This window comes from Culex pipiens, chromosome 2 (genome assembly GCF_016801865.2).
Source record: "Culex pipiens pallens isolate TS chromosome 2, TS_CPP_V2, whole genome shotgun sequence".
NCBI lineage: Eukaryota > Metazoa > Arthropoda > Insecta > Diptera > Culicidae > Culex > Culex pipiens.
Genome location: NC_068938.1, coordinates 73,193,741 through 73,207,372, shown reverse-complemented (window position 1 = coordinate 73,207,372; position 13,632 = coordinate 73,193,741). Strand labels below are relative to the sequence as shown.

At 34.3% G+C, this 13,632-nt stretch overlaps 1 protein-coding gene across 1 annotated transcript; it reads left to right on the top strand.

The window, feature by feature from the left end:
- Positions 1 to 2,843: 2,843 nt before the first annotated feature.
- LOC120422350 (zinc finger protein 512B-like) lies at positions 2,844 to 12,464 on the top strand. The gene is made up of 2 exons (XM_039585749.2): positions 2,844 to 3,058; positions 11,258 to 12,464. Exons 1-2 carry the CDS (start codon positions 3,053 to 3,055, stop codon positions 11,687 to 11,689), a joined length of 438 nt encoding a protein of 145 aa, XP_039441683.1. The 5' UTR covers positions 2,844 to 3,052; the 3' UTR covers positions 11,690 to 12,464.
- Positions 12,465 to 13,632: the final 1,168 nt, after the last annotated feature.

Below are 13,632 nucleotides of genomic sequence, written 5' to 3'. Positions count from 1 at the left end.
CATAGATCTGCAAACTCCTTGTAGTTTTCCCTAAAATTTTAAATTCAATAATTGATTATTACGATTGCGTGGTTATATTTTTAAAACAAAACTAACATTCACCTCCCTTAACCGCGCTTGTGTTGTTTTGAAGAATATTTGTTTGCCTTAAACCAAGAATTGTGTTGTGAGGGAAATTCCAATGCCTTATAATTTCTAATTGAAAAAGACAGTAAAAGCTACTTTTACATAACCCAGGGATATTTTCAAAGTTCCTTTTATTGCAAACTTAAATTTCATAATATGTTTAAAATGATTTAACAAATATATCCTAATCAACCCTTCTTAATCCGGATATCGTGGTCATCTATCTGGATTTGTAATGTAAAGGGTGACATTCAAGATGGCTTCCAATATGGCGGCTGTATTGAATGTTCACAATGCTCAATCATCCCTAGAAATTCGTAATAACTGTTCAGGAAAATTATTACGAAATATTGTATTGAAAAATTATTACGGAAATGTTCATAGTGAGTTGGAAATTTGAAATTCAAGATGGCGTCCAAAATGACGGAGAAAGAATATTATTGAAATTTGAAACAACTTGTAATAGCCTAGGCTTGAACCCATTCTCGCATTTACAATCATCCCCCTTGAATAGAGCGTAGCCACAAATGCCACCACAGAACAAAATTTTTCAAAGCAGCTTAATGGGACGATAAGCGTGGTCGATTCCCAATTCCCCTTCTTGCGATTTTCTGAGAAAAAAAAGAAAATTTGGTTAATTTCCGTGAGCGAGGAAAAGAGAAAGAGAGATATAAAGATGATGCTCCTGTTGGCAATCACGAGACAAAAGAAGAGAACGCACAAGTGCAGGAATCATCAATTGATAGTTTTTTCTATCACTCATTTACAAAACTGCATATGACTCATAAATTTTGACTAATATGGGATCGTTGCATTAGGATGTACTAAAAATCAAGCCTTTCATTTCAAAAAGGCGTAATATTGAATGTTTTGCCCTTTTGAAATGTTAGTCTTGATTTGAAAATTTCAAAAATATTGTTTTCAGAAAGATCGGAAAATTTCACGAATGCTTCATATTTTAACATTGAAAATCGCACCATTTGTTGCTGAGATATCAACGTAAGAAAATGGTGGGTTGTTTGGGTGAAACTTAGAAAACATCAATTTTCCTGCTTTTTAAACCTTTGCATGACAATATCTCAGCAACTAAAGGTCGTATAAAAAAAGTTCAAAAAAGCAAAACATGGAAAATTTTTTCAACCCTTCAAAAATATTTTTTCAGATGTGGGCAAACATGTGCACTCATTTAAAAAATAGAAAACTGCGACTATTTTCAAAAAAATACCTAAAAATGGCTATAACTTGAAAACGGTGCACTTTATGAAAATTTCACTAAAGTAATTTTTGATTGCAAATTTGATTTTACATCGAAAAATGAAGTTGAAAATCTTTTGCGACCAATATTTCAATTTTTTGAAAAAAAATCAATATTGACTCGAAAATTTATAACTCGGTCAAAGATTTTTTGCACAACCTGGAAATTTCTGAAAAGTTGGCATTTTATGTCCCCTAAAACATATATAAAAAAATATAGTGTAAATCAAGTTTTAGTGACAAAAAGTTAAATTAAAAATCACCAATTTTTTTACCGTGTATCATTTTTTTTTCAGTGTAGTCCTTATCCATACCTACAACTTTGCCGAAGACACCAAATCGATCAAAAATTCCTTCAAAAGATACAGATTTTTGAATTTTCCTGTATCATTTTTGTATGGACAGCTGCCAAATTTGTATGGAAATTTATATGGACAAACTAATGATGCAAAATGGCTTCTTTGGGCATACCGAAGGCACAAAAAAGTTTCAGTCGGATTAAAAAATACAAAAATTCTAAATAAAAGATCGATTTTGTAGAGAACTGCTCAAATATTGAATTTACAATTTTCGATTGTTTGATTTGTCTTACTATCCACATATCCCAGGTCCCACTTTTTATGGGCACTGGCATGTTCTGATCTGAACCAAAAGTTTGTCAGCTCAGCTGGTTTTTCGTATTTGTACCCTTAATGCGTTGATTGGAAAATTTGTTTTTCTAGCAGGGCGATTTAAGCGGCTATGACCACTCCATGACTTGGCAGTCCCTATACAGTTGGCAGAGCTGTTTGGTAATTTCTGATACAGACCACCAGTTTGATGATCAGCAGCAGCAGCTGCTTCTTCTGATACAGATTTCAATAAAAAAATAGACGCTCATAAAGCCCGGCACAGATAAACAGACACAACATTTGGCAAATTCATTTCTGTTTTTTTTTAACTTCTTCAAACTTTTAATTTCTGATGCAAACTAGTTCGATCTGTTCAATTTTTAGCTTGATTGGATTTTGATTGAAATGCATTTTGTGCCAGTGAGATTGTGTAAAATTACCATCAAAATGTGTTTATTTAGAAAGTTCACACCCTTGATCGCAAAAATGTCCCATGTGCATTTTCATCGCTTTTTAGTTATTGATGCTGTTTGGTTCAAAATCGTGTGATCTTTCAGAAAAATCTACAACATACAACATTTTATTCTAGAAATCAGGAGGAAATCCAGTTTTTTCGCGAAACCTTAACACGTAACCTTATGTGTGGGACAAAATTGTCTTGCGTTTTTCTCAGCTTGCTTTTTTCCATATGGGACATTCATGCGAACATGGGAAGTAAAGTAATTGTAAGTTATTTAAATATGAGATACATCATTTTTTTCAAGCAAGCATCATTCGCAGCAGTTATCAAGAAAACCAACCAAACCAAAACACTCTCTGCTTATCTGTGGATCAAACGCACGCTCCGCGGTGTCTAATTGGAAATTTGGTTTATACATTCATGAACTCGTCTTGATGCGATGCGATGCGTGTGTGATGAAATTTGGCCTGAAAAACGCAAAATCATATACTTTAAAAGCGATGCGCCGTCCAGCTGATCAACCAGTCAGCTGGAGTTCGCTTCTTAGTTCGGTCGGTTTGTATACAAAGTAAAACGGGCAGCTCGCAAGGTGTGATCAATCATGAAGGTGAGTCGCAGTGAGTTGGGATAGTTTGAGGAGATTAAGACGAGACATCAAGATTGATGAATGATGCATAATTACAATTAATTCAAAAGTGTAGGCATATCATGATGATAATATTTTGTTTAGGAGAAATCATTGTTTGAAATTTTTGCCGCCAAATGAAGATTAGGAATTAAACTGTTGATTCGTGTTTTGATTTTAGTTTAAAATTTAATATAAATTGATATTTGTATTAAAAAAACTAGTTTCAACAAATTTCAAGCAAATTTACAAATTTAATAATTTTTCCTAAAATTTACATGTATTTTGTTAAATTAGTTGAAATGGGATTCGTATGGGACTTCGGTTAATCAAATCAATATTTTTTTCCTTTTTTTGCTTTTTACGTCAATTTCGAGTTGTGCGACCATTTTTGTCAAATTTGAATAGTTGATTTCCTAATGAAAAGCTCGACAATCGATAATAAGACAACGAAAAAAAAATTGTTGGTGGTTCGATTATCCGATGTGAATTTTTTCCAAGGCCTTTGGACAATCGAGTCTGGACTGTATGGCATAACTAGAAGGGTGGGAAAGTTTTCTTAAATTATATCGAAAATGTGCAAGAATGACAGGCTTACAAACCGCAAATATTTTAATTAGGCTTAGCATAAAATTGTGATCAATGGAGCTGCTCATGATTTTATTAGGTTAGGTTCTACCAGATCCCGGGCGGAAAGTGAGTTGGTTGCGACAACTTCGAACTATCTTGGCTTGTTTATTTGCATCTTGTTGTAAACTCCTCGAGTTATGACGACTTTTGAAACCGACTGCGTATCATGGAAAGTATATTCCATGATCATACTGCATTATCTACAGTTGATATTGAGCTGTTAGTGGTAGTTTTTTTAGACTTAGCAAAAATTTCGAAAATTAAATTTTTTTCAAAAATTTTACCCGAACATCATGAAATGATTATTTTGACTTTGTTTCAAATTTATGCTGGACTTAGCAAAATTTGCAGTCACTGACCGAAGTTTCAGTTTCCGATACTTAGAATAATTTTCATGAGCTGATATTTTAAAGTTTGATTTTATTTATGCTGGACTTTGAAATTTTTGCGTATATTTTTTAATTCTTTACTTTTTACAGAAAAAGCATTTTTTTGAGACTTAGAAAATTTTCGGGAGTTTGGAAACATGATAAATTATTTTGATATTTATTTTTGCTTTGAACCAAAATTTCGGAAAAATCGACGAAATTACAGGAAATTTTTGTCCGATTTTTACAAAAACATCAGTTTGTTCCTAAAATAATGTCCCTAACAAAACTTCTTCATTGAAATTTTGAAATTCGAAAGTTGGTTTTTAATAATTATTGATATACCCCCTACAAAAATCGTTCCGGCACTTAGAAAATTTACGGGATCCGTATCACGACAAGATTTTCGGTAGAATTTATTTAATTTTTTGGACTTAGCAAAATTTTGGCTTTTAGCCAGTAAAATTTCGGAAAAATCGTCGAAATTACAGGAAATTTTCGTCCGATTTTCACAAAAACATCAGTTTGTTCCTAAAATAATGTCCCTAAAAAAACGTCTTCGTTGATATTTTGAAATTCGAAAGTTGGTTTTTAATAATTATTGATATTCCCCCTACAAAAATCGTTCCGACACTTAGAAAATTTACGGGATCCGTATCACGACAAGATTTTCGGTAGAATTTATTTGATTTTTTGGACTTAGCAAAATTTTGGCTTTTAGCCAGTAAAATTTCGGAAAAATTGTCGAAATTACAGGAAATTTTCGTCCGATTTTTATAAAAACATCAGTTTGTTCCTAAAATAATGTCCCTAACAAAACGTCTTCATTGAAATTTTGAAATTCGAAAGTTGGTTTTTAATAATTATTGATATACCCCCTACAAAAATCGTTCCGGCACTTAGAAAATTTACGGGATCCGTATCACGACAAGATTTTCGGTAGAATTTATTTAATTTTTTGGACTTAGCAAAATTTTGACTTTTAGCCAGTAAAATTTCGGAAAAATCGTCGAAATTACAGGAAATTTTCGTCCGATTTTTACAAAAACATCAGTTTGTTCCTAAAATAATGTCCCTAACAAAACGTCTTCATTGAAATTTTGAAATTCGTAAGTTGGTTTTTAATAATTATTGATATACCCCCTACAAAAATCGTTCCGGCACTTAGAAAATTTACGGGATCCGTATCACGACAAGATTTTCGGTAGAATTTATTTAATTTTTTGGACTTAGCAAAATTTTGACTTTTAGCCAGTAAAATTTCGGAAAAATCGTCGAAATTACAGGAAATTTTCGTCCGATTTTTACAAAAACATCAGTTTGTTCCTAAAATAATGTCCCTAACAAAACGTCTTCATTGAAATTTTGAAATTCGTAAGTTGGTTTTTAATAATTATTGATATACCCCCTACAAAAATCGTTTCGACACTTAGAAAATTTACGGGATCCGTATCACGACAAGATTTTCGGTAGAATTTATTTGATTTTTTGGACTTAGCAAAATTTTGGCTTTTAGCCAGTAAAATTTCGGAAAAATCGTTGAAATTACAGGAAATTTTCGTCCGATTTTTATAAAAACATCAGTTTGTTCCTAAAATAATGTCCCTAACAAAACGTCTTCATTGAAATTTTGAAATTCGTAAGTTGGTTTTTAATAATTATTGATATACCCCCTACAAAAATCGTTCCGACACTTAGAAAATTTACGGGATCCGTATCACGACAAGATTTTCGGTAGAATTTATTTGATTTTTTGGACTTAGCAAAATTTTGGCTTTTAGCCAGTAAAATTTCGGAAAAATTGTCGAAATTACAGGAAATTTTCGTCCGATTTTTATAAAAACATCAGTTTGTTCCTAAAATAATGTCCCTAACAAAACGTCTTCATTGAAATTTTGAAATTCGAAAGTTGGTTTTTAATAATTATTGATATACCCCCTACAAAAATCGTTCCGGCACTTAGAAAATTTACGGGATCCGTATCACGACAAGATTTTCGGTAGAATTTATTTAATTTTTTGGACTTAGCAAAATTTTGACTTTTAGCCAGTAAAATTTCGGAAAAATCGTCGAAATTACAGGAAATTTTCGTCCGATTTTACAAAAACATCAGTTTGTTCCTAAAATAATGTCCCTAACAAAACGTCTTCATTGAAATTTTGAAATTCGTAAGTTGGTTTTTAATAATTATTGATATACCCCCTACAAAAATCGTTTCGACACTTAGAAAATTTACGGGATCCGTATCACGACAAGATTTTCGGTAGAATTTATTTGATTTTTTGGACTTAGCAAAATTTTGGCTTTTAGCCAGTAAAATTTCGGAAAAATCGTTGAAATTACAGGAAATTTTCGTCCGATTTTCACAAAAACATCAGTTTGTTCCTAAAATAATGTCCCTAACAAAACGTCTTCGTTGAAATTTTGAAATTCGAAAGTTGGTTTTTAATAATTATTGATATACCCCCTACAAAAATCGTTCCAGCACTTAGAAAATTTACGGGATCAGTATCACGATAAGATTTTTGGTAGATTTTTTTAGATTTTCAGGACATTGCGAAATTTTTGCTCTCAGCCAGTTGAATATTTTTCAACATTTTGAAAAATTATTTTGATAAGAAACATTACCAGGCTTTTTGGAATTTTACTGTTGATTTTCGGACTTATGCAATTTTAGGAATATTTTCATAAACTAAAAAAAATTGAATATAGAGACTTTGGATTTTTTGTGATTTGGAAAATTATTATAACATTTTGGCAATTCAACGCTTTCTCCACAATTTTTTAATGAGTTTTTAAAGTAAAATAATTTTTCAACTATGAAAAATCTTGTTTTGATGTAAGCGCGTATATTCCTGCAATATTACTCATATTTGTGAAGAGGAAGAAGGGGGGAGGGGGGGGGGGGTGTCTGAATTGTGGCGGGGTGCATTAAAAACCAATAAAATTATTTTTGGGATCAAAATCTACTTTATGAACTTGATATGATTTTTGGAAGATTTCAGTTGTTTGCTACTATAAACTCAACTTGATGTGGCATTGTTGGTCAAATAAACTCAACAAGATTTTTCGCAGATACGCCTCGAACAATTTATGTTCGTGGCCATGTTCGGTTATCTCTTAACCATACCCTGGGGTGAACTTGACTTGTTCGTGTTTTTACGAACATGGGTAGATTTTTCCAAGATGCAACTTTCTGCCCGGGATGGCAAGGTTCAATCTTGATTGAGTCTAATTTGAGAGAAAATTAAAACTTTGACAAAATATAGGAGAAAAACTATGAAAAAAACAAATTAATGGACTTCTCAGCTTCGTAGGTTCACCTTCATGAATTAGACTGGCTTAAGATTAATAATATTGCTAATGAACTGCTGGTTACGATATTCGATAAACCGGAATGATAAATTAAGTGTTTTAAGAGTACACAGCAACCAAGGAAGTTTTTGTTTTCTTTTTCCAAAATTGTCAAACTTACGGACCAAATCCTGCAACAATCTAATTGTAAAAATAACCAAACTTTGTTGTCAATTGTTTTGTAAACAGTACTTTAGGGGATGAATCAAAAATCATTTCGATAGTTCCCGTAGTTTTGGAAATACTTAAATATATGTAACAAATATCTTGGTGCAAAAGCTCTGCTTGATGTGTACCGTTTTAATACTAGATGCATTTTAAAAATAGTAGTCATACTAACTTTCTTCTCCTTGTTCTCTAAGAACTTATTAAAATAGATTGTCCTAGGAAATAAGTTCGAATTTAAAGGAGTATCAAGAGAGTTCTTCATGTAATAGTGAGAGTTTAAATAAAGCTATTTTTGTCGTAGTTGTGCACTTACAAAATTTAATATTTCTTAATAATTAATTGAAAACATAACATGTACGAAATATTATAGGGGTAATTCTCTGCCAAAAAATCAAACCATCCACATTAACGACCCCCGGGTCTTTTGTGGTCTCTATTGCAAGTTTCTGCTCGAACCTAGGAGTCCGAAACCTCTTTCTACTCCAAGGAACCTTCCACCCCAGTGTTTGAACTGACGACCTTTGGATTGCGAGTCCAATCGCCGCCAGCGATTCCACCGGAGTAGGCTTGGTTTGGTGTGTTGTTTGTACTTATGGCATGGAGACGACTCCTACACCTGGAATGACTTAACGGCCTAACAACCAAGGCCGGGACCGACATTTTACTTCCTCATCCGATGGAAGGTTGCAGCAGATGGGAATCGAACCCAGAATCATCCGCTTACAAAGCGAACAGCGTAACCATTCGGCCACGCACTGCCATTCTCTGCCAACGCTCACGAAATCGGGATAAGTTGCCCCGACCCCTCTTCGATTTGCGTGAAACTTTGTACTAAGGGGTAACTTTTGTTCCTGATCACGAATCCGAGGTCCGTTTTTTGATATTTCGTGACGGAGGGGCAGTACGACCACTTCCATTTTTGGACATGCGAAAAAAGAGGTGTTTTTCAATAATTTGCAACCTGAAACGGTGATGAGATAGACATTTGATGACAGAGGGCTTTAAATGTACAATTTTTTTTTTAAATTTATATTTATTCAAATTTCTTTTCTATGTACATTCATTCAGTTAAAATATTATTGAGTGTCCAATCACAAACGATGACTTTTCACCTCAATTTTAAATACTAGCAACTTTCATTTATTCATGAAATATTGTAGCTTTCGCTATTCAGTGAATTTAAATGTACAATTAGACGCCCGAATTGATGGCGTACTCAGAATTCCGAAAAAAAGTATATTTCATCGAGAAAAACACTAAAAAAGTTTTAAAAACTCTGCCATTTTCCGTTACTCGACTGTAAAATTTTTTGGAACATGTCTTTTCAAGGGAAATTTAATGTACTTTTTGAATCTACATTGGCCCGGAATGGTCATTCTTTCATTCAGAACAAAAATTTTCATTTTAAAATTTTGTGTTTTTTCTAATTTTGCAGGGATTGTTTTTTAGAGTGTAATAATGTTCTACAAAAATGTAGAACAGACAATTACAAAAAAAATTAAATGTATACATAAGGTGTTTGCTTGTAACCATCACGAGTTATCGCGATTTAACGAAAAAAAGTTTTGAAAAAGTTGGTCGTCGTCGATCATGGCCGTTCATCGTTACCCGCGACAGACATGGACGACGAAACAAAGAGAAACGCAAAAAGTAACTTTTACAAAACTTTTTTTCCTAAAATCGCGATAAATCGTGATGTCTATAAGCAAACCCCTTATGTTTCTATATTAAAATTTTTGTAATTGTCTGTTCTACAACTTTGTAGAACATTATTACACTCTTAAAAAATAACCCTGCAAAGTTAAAAAAACACGAAAATTTAAAATGAAAAATTTTGTTTCTAAATGAAAAAAATGACCTTTCTGGGTCAATGTGGATTTGAAAAGTAAATTAAATTTCCCTTAAAATGACATGTTCCAAAAAAATTTCAAACGATGTAACGGAAAATGGGAGAATTAGTAGTAACGGAAAATGGGAGAATTTTTAAAACATTTTTAGTGTCTTTTTTCGATGAAAAATACTTTTTTTCGGAATTCTGAGTACGCCAACAAATTGGGCGTCCAATTTAACATAAAAGTCTCTTTGACACCAAGTTTCTATCTCATCACCGTTTCAGGTTGCAAATTATTGAAAAACACCTCTTTTTTCGCATGCTCAAAAATGAAAGGGGTCGTACCGCCCCTCCGTTACGAGATATCAAAAAACGGACCTCGGATTTGTGATTGTGGAAAAAAAATTACCTCTTAGGACGAAGTTTCACGCAAATCGAAGGGGGGTCGGGGCAACTGCAGTGCGAGTTGGCGGAGAATTACCCAAATAATTTTCTAAGGAGTTCAGGAGTTGTCCCGTCCGTGTGGATCAATCGGACCGCGCATCGGACTCACAATCCAGAGGTCGCCGGTTTGAGTCCTGCGGCGGGCGCTCTAAAATTCTTTGTGTAAATATGGGTATTCGGCGCCGTCACTCCGCGCCATACTTTCATACACTTAGGAGCCCAGGGTGGCGAAGTCCTTGTAGATAAACGGAAGACACTAGTGGTTGGTTCTAGCACTGGTGGCCGACAGCTATAAAGTCAACTTCGTTTTCATAAAACATAAGATTATAAAATTTTAAAGTAGAAAACGGAAGGTATAAAGTGTTTATTTTATACAAGTAAAATTTTAAATTTGAACAGTTAATTTTTATTCATGTACCGTAAACTGGGGTCAATCGGGACACATGGGGCGAATTGGGACAGCAGTTTTAACCATGTTTGTGGCAAAATATTTTGATTTTTCTGGTTGGTTTCGGTTAAAACAGACTCAGACCAACAAAATGTGTACATCCATTTCCAAATTTAAAAGATTTAAGTGCTCTAAAAACTGCTGTCCCTATTCAGACTGAAGTCCCGATTCGCCCCAGATTACGGTACCATTGCCTCATAATCTATCACAAGTCATCAGCAGAAGGAAATTCACTACTGATTGTGAGACTTACTGAATGAAAATTGAAAACACCTTCCTAATGGAAAAAATCAGATGTAACAACAGGCCTGCAAAATGTTTCCAACCCAGCGTACACATGAAGCAAACCAAAATGTCAGTTCACTGCTAGCATCTGACTGTAAGCCTACTGTGTCCGTTCAACCACTGCCGCCTGACTCGTGCCGGTCGGCTGCTGGAGAATGAGAGACGTGAAAAATGAGCTACACTCACTCAATTCGTGTCGTATGACTGACTCGTAAAATCCTCTCTAAACACTATTTTGACTTTTTTTAAACAATTAAACCTATATTGAAAATTACATTTCCACGCATAAATACCAACTTTGTAAAAACTGTAACTGTGTAAAAACTTGTTTCTTTATGTGTGTGCGTGCAACGTCGAATGAGCGTTGGTCGACTACTGCTTCGCATCGCAGCTGCTCAGTGAGCTAGGGCACTCACGACTGAGTCGGGTTTGTTTATGTCACGGTTTTGCGATTCAGTGAATGGATCTGAAAAAATCGTGTATGCGTCGCCGATTTTCGCGTCAGGAACCCTGACATTTTCAGCTCCTGTATCAAATCTCTCTAATGCCATACATTTTGAACTTTTTTGAACTTATTATGAAAAGAGATTAATAAGAGATTTATAAGAGATATAATAAATGTTTTTTTTTTTCCAAAATGTCCAACTTTGCAGGATTTCATCATCCTGTCCGTACTTATTGCCGTCGTGGCCGGTGCTGCCATTGACTCGCAGGAAAAAACCGTCGAAAAGCGTGACCTGTTTGACGAGCTGGAAGACTACGCCCAAGAGTCCAAGCCGGTGACCATCACCAAGAAGGTCCCGGTGCCGTACCCGGTCAAGGTTGAGAAGAAGGTGCCCGTCTACATCGAAAAGAAGGTCCCGGTGTACATCACGAAGAAGATTCCGGTGCCCGTGGACCGACCAGTGCCCGTGCCGGTGAAGGTTCCAGTCAAAATTCCCGTCGTGCACAAGCAGGTCGTCCGAGTTCCCAAGCCGTACCCGGTCATTGTGAAGAAGCCGTATCCGGTGTTTGTGAAGAAGCCCGTTTACGTCGAGAAACCGGTGGAACTGACGCTCCACATTAAGAAGAAGCAGAAGCATTAGGGTTTAAGAAGAGATTTTTGGTTAATTTAATATATTTGTAGCTCTAATTTTGTGACTGTGATTTTGCGAGAGAGCAATTCCAGCTCAAATCAGGATTTTTTCTGGTACTTTTGTACCCGACCCTCTCCGATTTCAATGAAACTTTGTAGACATGTTATCCTGGGCCTATATAAGCCATTTTTGTGTATATGGAGCCAATAGTACTCGAAAATAACATTTGAGAAGGGCGTTATGTATTTAAATATTTTTGTATTTTGTAATTTAAAAATTACTGTATCTCGAAGCCGTTGCGTCGTATCAAAAAGTGGTCAAAGACAAACTTGTAGGAAATTGGACGGGCTTTCTGAAAAAATACACTGAAACAAAAATACACGCCACATCAATGAGATTTTTTGATTTTTAAGTCTAAAACTTAAATTTAAAGGTGATGTCACGATTTTTTTTCGTTCAAAATTTTTGAGGAAATGGCCTAAAATGTAACCAAAAGACTGACGAAAAATGCAGGATGGTATGTCTCTTCTAAAAAAATACAAAAATCATTTACTAAAAAAGTTTTTTTGAAAAATGGTCTAAACGTCAAAATTTTTAAAAACCGGTAGTGGCAATCGATTCTCCAGACAATTTTACATAAAAGTCTCCATATTGACCATTGTCCTATGTCCAATCCTTGGGAAGATACAGCGGTTTTAAAAATAAAAATGTTGAAAAAACGGGTTTTTTGGTGGTTTTTGGCAATTTCTATATGACAGACTTGGTTTTTCAGCCTCGTAAATATTTTTACAAGAAAGCTCGTCCGATTTTTCATAAGTTTGCCTTTGACAGCATTTCAATTGGGCTTACAGATATAAGCTTAATTACATTGCTTATAACTGAAAATAGAATATTTTTTTCAGTGTGGTAGAAACCAGGATAGTAAATACCAGTAAAACCAGTAAAACCAGGATATAAATCAAAAAGCTGTCATAGGCAAACTTATGGGAAATTGGACGAGCTTTCCGGTAAAAATATTAACGAGACTGAAAAACCAAGTCTTTCATATAGAAATTGCCTAAAATCACCAAAAACTCGTTTTTTCAATATTTTTATTTTTAAAGCCGCTGTATCTTCCTAAGGATTGGACATAGGACAATGGTCAATATGGAGACATTTATGTAAAATTGTCTGGAGAATCTATCCCCACTACTTGTTATTGAAAATGTTGACGTTTAGACCACTTTTCAAAAAAAACGTTTTAGTAAATGTTTTTGTATTTTTGAGGAGAGACATACCATCCTGCAGTTTTCGTCAGTCTTTTGGTAACATTTTAGGCTATTTCCTCAAAAATTTTGAAAGAAAAAAAAATCGTGACATCACCTTTAAATTTAAGTTTTAGATTTAAAAATCAAAAAATCTCATAGATGTGGTGTGTATTTTTGTTTCAGTGTATGTTTTTCAGAAAGCCCGTCCAATTTCCTACAAGTATTTCTTTGACCACTTTTTGATACGATGCAACGGCTTCGAGATACAGTAATTTTTAAATTACAAAATACAAAAATATTTAAATACCTTACGCCCTCCTCAAATGTTATTTTCGAGTACTATTGGCTCCATATACACAAAAATGGCTTATATAAGCGTAGGATAACATGTCTACAAAGTTTCATTGAAATCGAAGAGGATCGGGTACAAAAGTACCAGAAAAATTCCTGATTTGAGCTGGAATTGCTCGAGATGATTTATGAGTGTATGATGTGTGTATATTGTTGACAATTTAATAAAATATTTTACGAAAAATTTGTGTAAATTGGTCCATGCGTTTAAAGGTGGAATGTGTCAACATTCCCCACCATTCTATCACACCTTGCTGGATTCGATTAACGCCATGTCCCACAAATTTCCACACCTTTAATCGCTTTGTTTACAAACACAAGTCCCCAGTGTCCCTTCATATCCACCCAGAAGTG